The sequence below is a fragment of the Gordionus sp. m RMFG-2023 genome, chromosome 5 (genome assembly GCF_954871325.1).
Source record: "Gordionus sp. m RMFG-2023 chromosome 5, tfGorSpeb1-WG-v2, whole genome shotgun sequence".
NCBI classification, from domain to species: Eukaryota; Metazoa; Nematomorpha; class Gordioida; order Chordodea; family Parachordodidae; genus Gordionus; species Gordionus sp. m RMFG-2023.
In genome coordinates, this window is record NC_088779.1 from 13,381,264 (window position 1) to 13,398,585 (window position 17,322).

Consider the following 17,322-nt stretch of genomic DNA (forward strand, 5'->3'; position numbering starts at 1 on the left):
AAGGACCTTAAAATATTTAATGTGCGTTTTGAGTGGGAAATGGATTGTCAGTGATATCTGGTTACATGAATGTATTAAAAATCAAAATTTGATGGGTGAGATTCCATATGAAATTGAGGGCTGCATTACGAAGGATAGAAATTTTTCTACTAAATTAGCACCTATTAAAGGTAGAATCGCCAAGGAAAATAAAGTAATTATAATTTTATAAGATATTTATATTATATATTAAAACAGATTCTAGGATTATTTCATGGACTAAAAATTTATTTAAAGGGACAATTTGAGCACCCCAATCCTAGCAAATCAGAAATTTTGACCCTAATAAAATTAGGCCAAGGTCAAATAATTATCAGAGACCCTAGTCGTCGCTCTTTTACATACAAGAACGAGGTCAAGGATGTATCGTCGTCCGCGGAACTAAATTCAAACCAAATTAATCCCAACTCGACACTTTCGGAAATCTTTCATAATTGTAAAACGATTATACTCCTACCAATCAGCAGTAAAGATAACAAGGATAGAGCAGATACAAATATCAATGAAGGTGAGTGCAATATTCTGACTTACTTAAAAGGCTTTTATTATTACGATATTAATTCTTTCGACCAATTAATAGCTAACAACACTTATGAGGGTAGTGATGTCAAAAATCATAGATTCGATACGAATTTGAAATATTACAAAATCAATCCCTGTAAAATCATTCAAGCAAAGGATTATTTCGTCAAAAATTCGAATAAATTAATTATTGAAATATTAATATTAGACATAGATTGGCTCCTGGATTCTATTTCCCAATACGAACTAATTAAAAAAATTCGATGATTTTACCGGACTAAAAATGAATTATTTTTTCCAAAATATTTATTTTGCTGGCATTTTCTACTTATTTATCGCCAATACTAAAAAATTATCATTTTTTATCTATGTTCATTTTTATTACGGTTGTCCGACAAATCTGATCGGTTATTTTCGAGAAAAATCTTATCAGCCCGATATCATTTGAAAATCGATTTAATTTTTTAAAATAATTGCCTAATTAATTATACTTTATCCCCCAGCACCACTATTTTTATAATGAAAACGTATTTGTCTATTTATTTATTATATTTTATAAGAGACAAATAAAAATATTTTGAATTTGATTTTATATAAAAAATTTATGAATTATGATTATTTATAGAGTTAATCCTAATTTAAATAGAATTATATATTATTTAAAGTAATAGATTCAAAATCCATTTAAGAATAGAATATTTTAGAATCAAAATAGTATGACGCTTTGAAATACTTATTTTATTAGAAAAGATAGTAAAGAAATATTCTGATACATTTTTAAAAATCCAAAAGCTTAAAATTAAAATAGTAACAATATCAGGCAATTTTTATATTAAAAAAAGGATCGGCTTTTATAACATATTTTGAATTTTAATTGATATTACTAATTGGACAGCTTATTCAAAAATTAAAGTTTACTGATCTGATATAAATTTAATGTACATATCAATTTATAAAAAGATTTTTATTAATAAAATTATTAATAAATTCCGACTCTCTAGTAAAGCTTTTAATGAGTTTAATACAATAATTGTAAAATTTGTCGTTAAAAGAATTTTTCATAGCCTCCATTATTTACAAGAGTTATCAATTTGGTATATATAGTTTTATCTCATAAAAGCTTTCATAATAAATTTGTGATCTTTGATTTGAAAAAAGAAAAAATTGTTAGTCGAGCTTATTGATGTAGATGGTAATGTGAATTTAAGAAAATTTTTTAATCAATTTCTTCATTTAATTATGAAATTATAATAACGGCAGAGGTAGCCAGGATGCCATTTTTACTCTCTACAACTATCCAGATTTTAATATAAGAAATTCTAAAATATATTTTGCAAAATTTTTATTCTCATAAATTTTAATAAACAACATATTCTTCGGATTCAAAATTTTAATTTTCTATTTTTGCACTTTTTGCCGGCTAGGGCACCTTTTTTAGCGGATCCTACGATTCCCTTAAGTTTAGTCTCAGATTTCGCTTGTTTTCTTCTGTTTAAACAGTTTCTATCGAGAGGTAAATACGAATAAGGTTGCATTTTTAAATCGTTCTTTTTATTTTGTTGTATTTTAATTCTTTTGTTTTTTGAAAAATTATTGCTATTCGAATGAAGCGAATTTGAGGTAAACTTAATTCTTTTCATATTTCTCTTTGATGCGACCATGTCGGACTCGTCAATCTGAATGCAGATAAGAAGGTTAATTTATATTGAATAATAGGAAAATATAATGGCCATAAATATCAATTTAATTTAAATAACATAGGTTAAAAACTTGTTAAATTTAAAAGCATAAAGTTTGAAGCGGTGGCAAAAAAACCTTTTCTATATCACTTTCGTCTTCATTTGGCGATTTACATGATTGGCTAATATCTTTATTTTTTTTGTTAATGTCTTTTAAACCAATGATCATCCTCCCATCTTTCGATACAGGAAATTCTTTAGTCGCCTCCTTAGGCAAACTGCTTATTTCATTCAATTTCTTATGATTTCTATGCACTATAATATTGGAATTTATTTTTAAAAAATTGATGGTTATAATATTATATAAAACGAACCGATATAATTTTCAGCATCATCAGGGTCAAGTAAATCAAATATTTTATCGCCAATCATATTTTCTTCGATACTTAGGCAATTTCTGAAAATTATATATGTGTTATATTTAAAAAGATATAAAGGTTATTGTCCTATTTAAAATAAAATAAATTTTCTATTCAATTTACTTTAATTTTTTTTTCTTCTTATAATAAAAAAAGTCAAACCTAGTTTTTTGTCGAGGTTGATCGTAACTTAATTCATCAATTTCGGCATTTATATGACTATTAGATTTTTTCAGTATTCCATTGACTTTCGGGACTTCAGCTAATTTGTGCGCTCTTCTTTTCTCCATTTTGCGAATCTTTTCAAACGTTGGTTTAAACTCCAGAGGCACGAAGGTAGCTAATAAGGCGGAACTTAGATAGTTAAATCAAAATCAAGTTTAAAAAATATATATAATTTATGCCACTCACAGATATAATATAAATATTTTTTTTCTATATGATATTAAAGAAAATTTTAGAATTATTCATAAAAGCAAATAATTTAATAGATAATATATAAAAATAACAATAATTACTCTGTTTTTTTTAAAAGTTTAACCATTATCAATTTAAGTTTGAAGTGGAAAACTCTTTTGAAATTTTTGGGTATCTTGGAATAATTGGAAACCTATAACAATTAACATAGTGTGAAATATAATATGATAAATATTACGATAATTCCACTATATTTTAATATCAATGATTTTGGCGTATGTTTTATGCAGGTGTATAAGAATTCTAAAGAATGTTTGACTATAAGTTTATGCGAAGAACTTAAAAAGCTTATAACGGCGTTTAGTATATCACATTTCATCCTTTCTGATAAACCTGTTAAAAAAATAGAACAAATTAAATTCTGGTTTTTTATTAAAAATACCATATTTTGTTTATGTTATTAAATTTTTTAAATTGTATTACTTATTTTATAATTTTTAGCTAGATAATTAATTATTTTCCAAGCCTAATAAATAAATATTCTAAAATCGTTTTTGATTTTATCATTATATACAAATAATTTATGTAATAATAAGTTTGGCTTAGAGGGATAAAGATCTCGAGACACAGCACCACTAGGTTGGGTTCCCAAGAGGCCAACCTTTTTCTGAAATTAACCTCTTCGAAGTTAGGGTAAAATTACTAGGTTAAAATATTTGTGGAGTAGGAAATAAGATTTACAAAATATTAAATTATGATTCAAACTTCAAAAATATTTTTGTGGAAATAAAACTGGGTCAATTTTTATATTTATTTTTTTTTAAACTTTTTTTGAATTATGGTATCAGCAAGAAAAATATATTGGGCATCGTAATTTATCTGATATTTTACGGGATACAAAATTTTAGAAGTTTTCGAAATTTAACAACATGTGTTAATTAACACAACAGATCATTATTTTTTTTAATTTAAAAAACATAGCAAACGATTATTTAACATAGCATTGAAATACCCTTTAAAATATAATAATAAATATTTATGGTTAATCCAAAATTTACGTAAATTCCTCCAAAAATTTTTTTATTAAATGATAAAAATAAGAAAGTTTTTATAAAATTTACGCATATGGCTTTCTTCGAAGTTATCTGATTTATTATAAAAATATGAGAGGGTAATTATACGAGCCACTGCTTCTTGTGCATTTTTTATTGCAAAAATATTGATATTTGAAGTAGCGATAGAATCCATCGATTGTATTTCACTAGTTTCTTCTTTTTAAAATCATATCAAGAAGAGATAAGAATACATTTAATAGTTTTAGAGATATAAACAAACATTTATTTATAAAACTATTTTAAAATAATATGTTTAAATATTTTAAGTGAAACTTAGGAAAAATCTATTATAACAAACCTGCTTGTTCTATTTCCACATCACCTTCACTATTAGTCTCCCACTCACAATCATCATTTTCACATATGTCTTCATCACCTTCCATATCTACAAACATATTATTTTTATCAGCCTCGCTATTTTTGTCGTTCTTTTCAGACATAAACGTTTGGAGAGGTCTAACTAGAGTTCTTTTCAAAAAATCACCAACATTCTCGAAGATGTCATTATCCAAGTCCGTCTTTTTGGCGGCGTTCCAAGGAGAAACGGCGAAACTCAAAAAAGTGCTTATATAGGTAAGCGCGTTACGTTTAGCAGCTTGAGAACCATAAACTACACGTACGGCTTCTAAAAGAGTCACCGTTGTATGAAGGTTTAAAGAGATTAAAGAAGTAAAGCATGAGAATCTATAAGGTAGGCTGGGAGGGTATGTGCAAGAACGGGCCAGGGTTAAGGAATGGTAAAGGGAGGTCTTGTTGATAAGTCGGGATGAAACTGGGAAGGATAAGAGGGCATGAAGAACTCTATAAAATATGATAAAATAAATGGGTAAGTAAAATATATATTGAATCTATATAAATATACAAATATAATTTCTTTAAAGCTATTCATAAAAGTTTATTAAAAAAATATATTAGTATAGATAGGGAAATAAGAATGAAAATTAAACAAAACATTTTAAATAAATTATATTTTATGATAAATGAATGAGTGACGAAGCGCCCAAAGAAGTAAGAAAATAATTGCATTCCTTGTAAATTTTCTTATAACATTATTTAATATAATTATCACATTTAAACATATTATGCAATATTTACCATTTATATTAAGTTAAAAGAATGAATACTATTTTTAAAAAAAATACCAAAAGGAAAAATGAATATTGCTTTTTTTTAAAAAAATAAATAAAAGCAAACATCGCCAATAAAATAAATGTTTTTTGTGTCATTTCTATATGACATTAAAAATATAAACATAGGGGAACCAAATATAAATTCCTTATCTTGTTTTTAATAATAAAAAAAAGAGGAAATAATTTTGAATGTGTTGCATAATAGGTTTAAAAATTAAGTTTTGGGGAAGTAATAAAAAATTGTTTATTATTTATATAAAATTTTGTATCTCCACTCATTTTTTAAAAAAATAATTTAATTATATTCGAAATTGCACAAAAATTTTAATAGAAAATAAAATCAGGTAATTTAAGTTTTTTTTATCCAATAAGTGTAATTACAAGTGTAATTTGGTATTTTAGGTATAAAAAAATAAATTTTGGTTAATCCAAGTCTTTGTCTGACACTCTAAAGTTTTAGTAAATAAAATCGTTAAAAAAATTAATTTATAAAAAATCGAGGCGATTGATTTTTTTGAAACGATACTATACTAATGTTTTCTATAACAAAATGAAACTTGTAAGCTTTCTTTTGAATGGTTTTAGCTAAAATTATATCCCGCCTCATTATACAATAATAGGTTTCATCGTTATTGTTCCTTAGAATTTTATCCAAAATATAATTATATATAAAATCCAATGACTGTTTAATATCTCCATTATTTTCAATCGTGTTTGCATTTCCTATATTTGTATCTTTAAAAAAAATATTTTTTTTTATATTTAAATATGATATAATTTAAAAATTCTTAAAAAAAAATAAATAATATTTCTTTTAAAAAATACAGGATTATCTACCCCCTAAAACATTTGGATTCGACCTACAGCCAAAAAAGCCCGTTGAAAAAAATATAAAATGTTAAATCTTACTTTTTTCGTTACTTTCAGGATCAACATCAAGATAAGGAATTAATAAGAAGGCTATATCTAACCATGAAGGAATCTTACAAGTTTCTTCGTCGGTTACGGCCAATCTTAATTTTTCGCGCAATTTTTGCAAAAAAACTTGGATATATATTTTCGGACAACAGCTTAAACAAACCTTAAATAAAAATAGAATAAATAGAATTTGTGTTTTTTTTAACGTTAGTGTTTTCTAAAATAAATGATTATTATTTAGGTTTAACTTTAAAAAAGGTATATTATAGGTTACTTAGAAATTACACCATTATAACAGAGTAGATAAAGTATCTAAAAACATTTTAAGCCTTGTAGCTTTATCTAAATAAAGATCATTCCAGACCGTAGTAAAAAGACCGATCCAGGACCAGCCCTTTTAACTTTTTCTTATTTTAAAAATATTTTTGTTTTTATCTAACTTAATTGTTTATTGGGACTATAAATAAAATGCTTAGACAAACTTGTGGTTTTCATATTGCAAAATAAAAATTCACCAAAACTAACACTCCTCTAGAAAAATAACAAAAAAAAATGCATAAAAAATTATTTTATCTGAATGTTAAATATTAATAAAAGACCGGTCCTGACCGTGGTTCTCAAAAAATATTAGTCTCGGTCTAGGACCGTTGATCTTCAATAATTAAAATAACAGTCCAAGAATAAGTCAAAATAAGCTATTTCTATTATTATATTAAAAAGAGTCTAATACTAACCTTCAAGGTTTCGGCTGTCGAGAGTTTGTGATTATTGGTAGTGGATATAGAATACCTTATATACAGATTGAAAAGGGCAGGAATCAAGGATTTAAAGAATGCATCATTAATATCGTAACGGATTATTCCAAAATTGTGATTTCTAAGGATCAAGTTTCTTAACGACTTTAAAATAATTACATTTATTTCTTCAATATCGGATGGAAGAGTCTTTATAAGATTATAGAAAAAAGTAGAGGCGTCAAGTTTTAAATCGGACTTATTAGCGCAAGATGAAAAAGAGGGTAAGAGTGTCCAGATTTGACCGGCTAGATACTTCATTTTTTTACTGAGATCACGATTATTATTTATTGCATGCTCGGATGCTGCATGATAAAAGAGAAAATATATCAGGGTAGATAAAATTCATTCGTATTCAAAATTTACCAATTCAAAATAAAATTACAGTAATTTCATAGAATTCGATTCGTTGAATACCCGATATACGATATTTTGTTAAATTTAAATTTATTATCAATAATTTATAGTATCTTCGCATAAAATATTAAAATCCAAACCAAGCCTATAAACCAATAATACCGAACTTGAAACTGAACAGAACTTTTATCTGTGAACCCTATGATATCCTACTAATTATTTTAAAGTTTGATTTCTAAAGAGTATAAACTGAACTGATTTCATTATTTTTATGATAGAACCTGAATCGCTATTATCTGAATTAGTATTGAAGGCTTGATTTCGTAAATTTAAAATTAAGATCATAGCCAAAATAATATTAGTATGCCTCGAGATTTCTCTAATCTACGTATGAGGAAAATCTCGGTTTGCGTAATAGTTTTGGCTAAAATCTTGGATTAATCTTTTTAAAAAATCGAGTCGTTTACACTAATCTGGATCAATATTTCGGTTCGGATCTCTGTCCATAATTTGATTAAACAAGAAAGGCCTCTAAATTATAAGATATAATACAAACCTTTTTCGCCTAATCGTGAAATCAGAGGCATAAAATATGTCTGGAAAAGAGTGAAAGTGTCCCATCCAATTTCCAATTTGTCCAAAGTATTTATATCCTTTTCAACTGTAATTATTGGTAACCGCAGAGCATCTCTAAACATTGGAATCAACCAGCTTCGACTCAGGTCAAAATGAATACCATCTGGGTCTACGTTTAGAGGGATCACGTTTAAAATTCTTTGAGGGCCGTATGACTTGATTGCAGCAATTAAAGCTTTATCTATCTTTGATCTCAAATTACTATTATTTTTATCCGTATTGTCGATTTCGTCTTTAAGACGTGCCAAAACTTTGATTGGATTCGCGATTTGGGAAGGAAATTTATCGGCAGATTCTCGGGTCGAAAAAAAAGGCATGGAAATAGATGTCGATGTTGGGTAAGCGAATTTGACGTAAGAAGAGGTTGTCTGATATTTTTATTATGTATGATGGTGAATTCATGTTCGGGATAATAATTATACACAAAATATTAGTTAAGGTGGGTAAATTAATAAAATTAATATAAGTAACCGAAATTAAGTAAAAAAAAAATAAGTTATTTTCGTAAATAAATAATGGGAAAGTAACATTTTATTTACATTCGTTAATAATTAATCTGACTTGAAAAATTATTCCTATGAATCAATTTATGATATTATTCTTTTGATGGCTTAGAAAATATATCTCATGTAGATGAAATTAGGTAATGAAATATTCAACAAACCTCGAAATAAACAGCGATCAAATCAAATGCGTAATCAACTACATCATCAATAAATTTGTTTTCGCTATTTCCAATACCTCCATTCTGAATATTAATCAATTTAGAGATTCCTTGTCCGGCATTATCGACCAGATTTTTCAAACTAAGAATTTCGTATGATTCATTTTGATTACGGTAGTAATTAGTGTTTTGTTTTAGGATAAGGGAAAAGGAGTGACATAGAAGTGTAGAAATTTGATCTTTAATATTAGCGTTTGTTCCAAAAGTTTGTAAGTAATGAAGTGATATGGTTAAAGTACGAGCAAAATGACTTTTCGCGATAATAGAGTCCTTGGCAGTTAGGCTTATAACCCCTTTAATCAAGCATTTGATCCATAAGGTAATTAGTACTTTGCCATCGGGTGTTTCTATATTATATATACATTTATTTATTTATGGGTCAAGAGAAACATAATTTGTAAAAAAATTAGTTTAAAAATTTCAAATAAGAGGTGTTAAAAGCATTAAATATGAATTTGGAGTGCCTATTAAAAGTTTGAAAATATTACATTCTATCTAACATTTTATGTTAAGTAATAATACTAAACTAAATAATCTGAAGGTTGATTTAGAAGTGGTAATATCATCGGAATCCTTAGGGTTATTCGGGTACAATTCGTAAAGGGCTGAGAGAATTCTGGCATTGAACTCCTTGTCAAAAAGAGGGAATATTGAAGAGAGGGTTATATCCGAACTTTCTGGAGACTGTTCGATAATATAAGAGTTTTCGAAAAGTTGAGATATCACGTTTAAGCAGGTCAATTTTAGTGTCTGAAAACATATTGTAAGAATATTAATTATTATTTTAACTGTTTTTCTTAAAAATTGCAAAAGATAGCGCTATTTTCAGGGCGAAATATGACTCAGCCGACAGTATTATACAATTCTGGTATGCTTCATGGCAGGACAAACGAGTAAAACGTTATAACTCTTTGTTAGCTAGATCTTTCACAAAATGTTGACTTGTTAATTTTTATTGCAAAGCTGGTTAGCTTAGTTTAACATAATTTTGAAAAAGAAAATCATAATTTCTAAACACTATATTTAAATATAAGGGAATTTTTAATAGTCTAGAGTAGAAGTCTGCATTGGGTAGGGTTTACCCCGCTCGCCCATACATCTGGCGGGTGTGGTCAGGTTTTCTAAAATATTTTCAACAATGGGAGGGTGGCGGGCGGGTTAAAATTTTTTTAAAGTAATGAGCAGGTAAATTTTTTATATTTTTAGGCGAAATGAGCAAAACATTTCAATTTATTAAAAATAATTTGTTTCATTAAAAATATATAAAAAATAAACAAAAAAAAGAGCCAAACCTGTCATTAAAATATTTTTAAAGCATTAGGCGGGCGGTTAAACAAAATTTATAGATAAATGGGTGGTCGGGCGGGTAAATTATTAAAAAATATTATAAGTGGGCGGGCGGGTTAAGAGAAATTCAAAACAACGATTAGTTTAGAGTGAAAAAGAAAGAATTTAACATATATTGAACGATTGAGAAATATAATAATTGAAACATTTTAGGCAGCCCCCTTTTCATAGAGTAATCTAGTCTGTAGAGGACAACAATGTTTATATAATATAAAACGCAATTCAAAATATAAATCCGATTTTATAATTCTATGTTAAATAAAATTAATTTTTTTCTTTGAAATTGTATTTCTAAACAAAAATTAAGATTCAAACTATTAATCTTTTCTATTATTAATTTATGATACAATATTGAATTATAAAAATTAGAGACCTGCACAAGGTAAAAAAAATAAGGGAAAAAATAGGCTTTCTAATGTAAATAAAATTTAAAATATTATACCATATTTTGAACCAAGGGCACGTTATACATCGCAAATGCTAGATTAAACACTTTTTTAATAAGCGCACTAACAACACAGATGGACCCGCCATTTTTATTATTGTCATTATAATCATTATTTTGGAGTTTGTGGTATTTAGCCACCACGCATAAAACTTCCTTTCCAAGTGACAAAATATGATTAGTCATAGAAATCAAGGACTTGTTACATTTATAATCATTATCGGATCCGGTGTATACAAACTTTTTTGTACACTCGTTTGCTTTAGCTTCCACAAATTCCAAAATATTTATCATAAGAGGTTGGTGTGGGTAAACTTCGCTTTTCACGTGACTTGTTTCTGGTTCTTGTGTTGGACCTATAAATATCCTGAGTATGGATTTAAGCGCACATTTTCTCACTCTTGGTCGCTCATCTAAGCTGTGAAGAAGCAGGACATTGAATACCTTAAAGAAGATATATTTGATTGATAAATTATAAATAAAATGTGAAATTTTTAGCAATACAATTATGATTGTCGTAAAGAGATAGATATGGAATCTATAGCTCAATTATAAAATCATTTACTGAAGATTTTTAATAGTGAAAAATCTGATTTGCTTGGAAATGTATTCCTGCATGTATAGAATACACATACTTTGAATTATGGACCATCTTGACATGAACTTTTATGTATTATTTAATTTATATGAAAAATCGGCATATAATAATCTATAATTTAAAAGCAGTGCAATAGTTAAATGAATTGTCCGAAATTCATATAGTTACTCTATACATGATTGAATACAATTTCGATAAAATGAAATTTCTAACATTTAAAAATTACCCTTAGTAAATCTTTTGAAATTGAACGATTTGGAATAGAGGTAACTGCGGGCCTATTTTTCTTTCTTATCCCATGCTGGCACTAGAAATATTTAATCCAAATGCTCAATTTATTTTTTAGTCCTTCAAGCCCACTTAATATAACATTTTAATCACGACTATCCAACATATTTTATATACAGATGGTTATCGACAATATTTTTAAAATTTCAAATGTATAGTCGTCACCATGTATTGTTATCGAAAACGATACTTTTTTTAAAAAATATTAATTTTTATATAATTAAAAAAAATCAAATTGCTTATTTGATTAAATTAATTAATCTGAGTTATTTAAAACTTTATCTTATATCTTACTTTATAATTTATTTTAATATAAAAATTGTGTAAACTAATTTTTTCATAAATTATTATTATAACTTTTAAATATTATTTATTATTTGATTAAATTAATTAATTCGAGTTATTTTATATTTTATCTTAAATAAATATTAAATAAAAAATAATTTAATTATCAAACAAAATATTGAAATTTTTTAGCAAAAGAATAAAATTTCACAATTTTTAATAATTTTTCTAACAATTATTTTTTAACTACAATCTCTACCATTCCTTCAAGCCGGTTGAACTTATTCAGTGTCACTAAAAAAGTTTTACTGATAGGAGGGGATGTCTCCTTGATAAAAACTTTGAAAATGATTTATTATTAATTAAAACCAAATAATAAAGTCTATATAATATAGAGGTGGTAGCTTGTTATGAAATATAATCTCCGGAATTTACGGATATACTATTGTTTTTATGCGGACATTATTTTCATTTAAAACTTCTGTTATTATCATTTTCATATAAAGGTTAGCAGGGAGAGGGTTTAAAAACTGGGAGGATTGGTTAAAAAATACTTTAAAAAAAATAGAACGGGCAAGCTAATTTTAATTTTTTACGGGAATGAGCAGGACGAATTATGCATATATTATTACATAATATTGCATATTTTAATTTTTTAAATGGGGCGAATATGCTAATAAAATTTTAAATAAATAAAAGAGCGAGTAAAAATTTTTTTAAAAAAAACCATAAATTGGTAGGTTAAAATATTTAAATCCAATCCGCCCATTGCATACTATTATCAGAATCAGACAGATCATTCATTTTGGATAGCGCGAGAAATTATTTAAAAGTATAAATGAAGAAGTGGTGATTTCTCAAAAATATGTTAGGCATGTCATTTTTAAGATTTCGATTTTTTTTATTTCCATAAATCAAATGCAATGCACGGATACTACCATTTGAGCCAATATCAATACTGGATAGAGACTTAAAAGAATAAGCCCAATATCATGGATACTTTTCTTTTTTAAATAGTGTTTTAAAAATATTCAAATTATTTTAGTAGAGCCTTAAAACTTTCGTAATTCGTTTTACAAAAATTTATATGAATGATATATATAATAACAATAAAAAATTATAAAGCAAACTAATATAATGGGTAATCTACAAGATATATTATATTTAAAAAAAAATTATTCATATTTAGAATTAGGAATTAATAAGCTTTTTTTAAATAAATGAATAACATTAAAATACTTCTTTTGGTATTGGTTTATTTTATAGGTCTATAAAAAATTAATTTCATAATTCGTATTCGATTTGGATTTAGAATCAAATAATAGTATTATCAAATAGATTCGATTCGAAAATTTGATTTTTGAAAATATTTTCTAAAATGAAAAAAGGAACTATTACATTTTTTTTTAAAATTATTAATAAATGTAGGATATAAATATTTTTAAAAAAAAGTTTCTCAAGTAATATGTTAAATAATGAATAATTTTAAATATTTACGAAAAATATGAATTGAAAAGACTTTTATATTCAACAAATATTCTTCTTAATTATTCATATTCGATGAGAATAATTTTAAAGGGGACGCGAAGTAAAACAAAATTTAAAAAATTGGCGGTCATTACCGCTATATTCTGGAAGGAACACTTCTGTTCCAATCCAGGGCGGACATTTTGAACTAAAAATCATTTAATTAAAATTTTATTATCAAATATTTTTATGAGATCTCAGTATAAAATGCAATACTAAAATGTCAAACTTTTTGAGTATATGATTCCAACAATGTAACTCCTGATTGTGATTTCAATAAAATGGAAAGTGACCCAAATATGGAATTGTAAAAGAGGGAGCATGATTGGAAATTTTGATCATCACTATTGCCATTGTCAAATTCGCTCAAAGTTTTCAGTAGAATGGTACAAAAACTCGAAAATTTAAACACCAGGAGAGCCGGAGAAACCCTTTTGATCACTGTGTTTACCAAATAAGAAGTGGCTATGATAGATAAACGATCATTAAGTGAATTTAAGGTTGTCATCAGTATCGCCAAATACTCTGAATCAGATTCAGTTCCCCCTTCATTTTGAACAACTTCAGTAACTGTAGCTAATATTGTCAATATCTTAATATTTTTATTATAAATAAATAGAATCTAGTATTTAAGCAGCTATTGATTATCGAAAATTGTGGGGTTTTCCCCAGGGTGGGTATACATATAAAGACATAGTATTATGAATTAATTAGTAAATAATTTAACATTTAATCGTTATAAAGTTTATAAACAGTATCATATTTTTTTAAATATATTATAAAAAAAATAAAAATATGTAGGAAATAATTAAACAAAATTGATTTCAAAGTTCAAACAACCCTTAAGTGGTATACCTGCTATAGACATTTTTCAGTAGCCTCAAATCTTATGGTAGACTATGTTTTTGCATTTATGTACCTTTGTTGAATAACTAATATAACTTTTTTTGGAGGTAATATATATCACAATTTGAAAACGAGTTTATACTAATAATTTTTTAAAACTATTTCTCGTTTTGAATATTTTTTATATTTAAGGCAATTTTGCTTTATTTTAGACACTTTTAGAAAAATACTCATTTTTTATTTAATATTAAATATCTTAAAAATTACACTTATAATTAATACTTAACTTAATAGATATTTAAAAAATATCAAAGCTTACTAAAGAAATTTGAGTGAGATATAAGTTTTAAAAAGAGGTAAGTAGGGATGTAACGATAATTTTTATCGGATCAGGCAGAGTTTTCATCCTTTTTAAAATATAGGATATCAGCCGATATTATAAAATTTTGTGATCAGATAAAATGGCGTCATAATTTAAAAAATATTCAATTTCATAATATATTTTGTTTATTAATTATTATATAAATAAATTAATATTTATACAACTAAGTGATTTATCAATAAACATATTTTATATACTTTTAGATTCATGAATATAAACTGTAACTGATTTCAAAGTATATATACTTTGAATAACTTATGTTATAATATAGGTAAATTATATATGTTATATTAAAAAGTATATAAGTGAGTAGATGTATGTCGTGGTGCAAAATCGCTCCATGTGAGCCGATTAAACCAGGCTAACTCAGTATTTTATCCAGAAAAATATAGTCTGAGTCTCGAGATTTCGCTAATAAATGTATAAATCCTTGGGCCATCTATGAGCAAAATGAGGCCGTAATATTTTTCGGGGTAAATTAGAGTTGCCCGTTTTTAAAAATAGGCTCAAAGGGAGAAATTTTGACACTAGATCTATAAATTAGAAATTAAAACGATTAGTATGTTTACAAAATGCATGATATCGAATCGGTAATCGACGGATATGAATTTAATATCGGCAGCGGATCGGCCCCCAAAAGTGGTATCGGTACACCCCTATGTGTAATAATCCTCTACAGTTCTTAGCTTTATTTTTTTTCCATCTTACCACTCAGGAGTTATACTATGCCCATCTTATTTCACATAATTATGTCTGATCAAATGCCTTCATTTAAGGTCATCTCTAAATATCCATTTCTTTGATTGTATTGGCATGAATTAATATCTCATTAACTTTGTTCAGTTTATTTATAAATAAATTCAGGTGATGAGATATAAAATGAAAGAAAACAGCATTTGGCTAGTAATCTTTAATTAATTTTTGAACTCCCTTTTATTTCCTTACCATATTTGGAAAATCTATAAAATTTTGCCCAATCAGTTTATGCATGTTTAAGTTTATTTCTTGCATATCTGTTATAGATGTAAAAAAAATATTTTAATATTAATTAAAATAAAATTAAATAATTATAATAAATTATAATATTAATTAAAATAATTATAATTTTTGAATAACCTTTTATAAAATATATAGCGATTTCTACTTATGACCTTTTATAAAATATATTGTGATTTTTACTAAGTTATTTCATTTTATTTTATATTCAAATTTATATTCTAAAATAATATTATATAAAGTAGAAATTTCATATATATCGATCACAATTTAATTCTTCATTTTATTTTAATAAAATCTTTTGCTTAATCTTACTTGCTATCATGTATTTCCAACAATATTAATGTTTTCAGATATTGTATGAACAAAGAAATCAGATTTATGAAAATCCCTAAAATCTTTTATAGATGATAAAATCGTTATCATTAACTAATAAAATTTGCTCAAAAAAATTGTGGATTCATAAACTAACATTTAAAATTTCATTACATGTTTTTATTGTAAATAATGTTAGTCTATTTTTATTAATTAATTTTGTGTTTTATGACTTGTGCATCTTGCTCAATAAGATTTATTATCACAAATTTTCACCTATATCAATCCAAAAATTTAATATTGAAATTTGCACTGTTGTAGCTTCACATCATGATAGAATTATTGGTGGACACATTAATTTTTTTCAATATTCTTATTTTCATTATTCCACATTCTGGTGTGATGTGAGATATGCTGATTTCATAAATTCTTGTTACATATACTTATTTTAAATGTCAAATGAAATATAAGTTATAAGAATAAAAGTGTTATAAAATGATATAAGTTGTTGAATTGGCAAAAAATATATAGCTGATTCCTGCTTTTCCTGTGGGTAATATAGATTTCTATCTATTAAGAAATTCCATTTGATCATATTTTTTATCCTATAACTTATTTTAAACTCAATAAATTAGCTAATGACTGTCCAATTTTAGATATACTATTTTAAATTGGAATTTTCAGGAGGAGCCCATATGATTTAAATCTGTTCGTATTTCTTTAGATAGAAAGCTAATATTCTTTGTAGAAGTTAATAGATCATTAATTATTGATGTTGTTTGAGTACATGTGAACAAGATTTTATATGTTTCTTTGAATTGAGTTTTTTAGTATTCAAAAAAATTGGAATATAAAAATATTTTTAAAAGTAGGCATTTATATTATAATAAATATAATATAACTTCTCTATGAATTTGAGAGTTGATAAGACTACTTTCCAATATTTTGTTAAAAGTAAAATTAGAGCAATTTGTCCATGTTGTCAAATTTGTTTTGATAGTAAAATTATCAGCATTTTTATCGGGCAATTTTTTTCCAATATAACCTTCATCATGCTTTATTAAATTTTCCCTAGTAAAAGCTGGATTTTCTAAATATAAATTATATAATGATGAATATTGATTGTATTAATACTTTTTTTATTTAATAAAATTGATTTCCTTTTAGCTTGTTCACGAAATTTAGTTGTAGCCGGATTAGATGCACTGCTTTCTCCCTTTTTCCACCTTTTGCCTTTATTGTTTATACGTAGTTTATAAGATCGCATGGAAAAAAAAATGTGTAAATTTTTGGATTGAAGGAATAAAGATAGTAATATAAAAATTGGCTTGTGCTAAGTGTTACTCATCAAATCAAATTATAACTTATTATCACACATATCACTTCCAAATTGAGTACCCATTTTAAGGTTTAGCCTAGTAAATTTGACTGTTTGTTCCAGATTTTTTATATTCAACCATTGTTTAATTTTGACTATTTTATAGGTTAGCCCAGTTTTTTAAGATTATCCTAGGGTCAAACAATATATTAAATAATTATAAGG

The 17,322-nt window shown here is 25.9% G+C and overlaps 1 protein-coding gene across 3 annotated transcripts; it reads right to left on the minus strand.

Moving 5' to 3' along the window:
* Positions 1-1,886: 1,886 nt before the first annotated feature.
* On the minus strand, positions 1,887-17,073 carry LOC135930534 (RRP12-like protein). Of its 3 annotated transcripts, none has more exons than XM_065467339.1 (18): positions 16,914-17,073; positions 16,682-16,869; positions 13,470-13,832; positions 10,540-10,986; positions 9,278-9,500; positions 8,691-9,097; positions 7,947-8,394; positions 6,974-7,338; positions 6,231-6,402; positions 5,879-6,056; positions 4,490-4,992; positions 4,198-4,344; positions 3,315-3,469; positions 3,178-3,269; positions 2,822-3,013; positions 2,615-2,697; positions 2,377-2,555; positions 1,887-2,237 (listed from the first exon to the last, which is right to left on the minus strand). In XM_065467339.1, exons 1-18 carry the CDS (start codon positions 17,044-17,046, stop codon positions 1,944-1,946), a joined length of 4,569 nt encoding a protein of 1,522 aa, XP_065323411.1. In that variant the 5' UTR covers positions 17,047-17,073; the 3' UTR covers positions 1,887-1,943. The 3 variants fall into 3 exon arrangements, with proteins under 3 accessions (XP_065323411.1, XP_065323410.1, XP_065323412.1); XM_065467338.1 differs by having other exon boundaries at positions 4,198-4,347; XM_065467340.1 differs by lacking the exon at positions 4,198-4,344.
* Positions 17,074-17,322: the final 249 nt, after the last annotated feature.

What these genes read in the sequence shown, in the direction of transcription:
- LOC135930534 (XM_065467338.1), bottom strand. Translation starts at nt 17,046, where the DNA reads ATGCGATCTTATAAACTACGTATAAACAATAAAGGCAAAAGGTGGAAA. An exon ending in ATCAACCTTCAGATTATTTA is followed by an intron (nt 9,098 to 9,277) that starts GTTTAGTATTAT and finishes TATATAATATAG; the next exon opens with AAACACCCGATGGCAAAGTA. An exon ending in TCCTGAAAGTAACGAAAAAA is followed by an intron (nt 6,057 to 6,230) that starts GTAAGATTTAAC and finishes TTTTTTTTAAAG; the next exon opens with ATACAAATATAGGAAATGCA.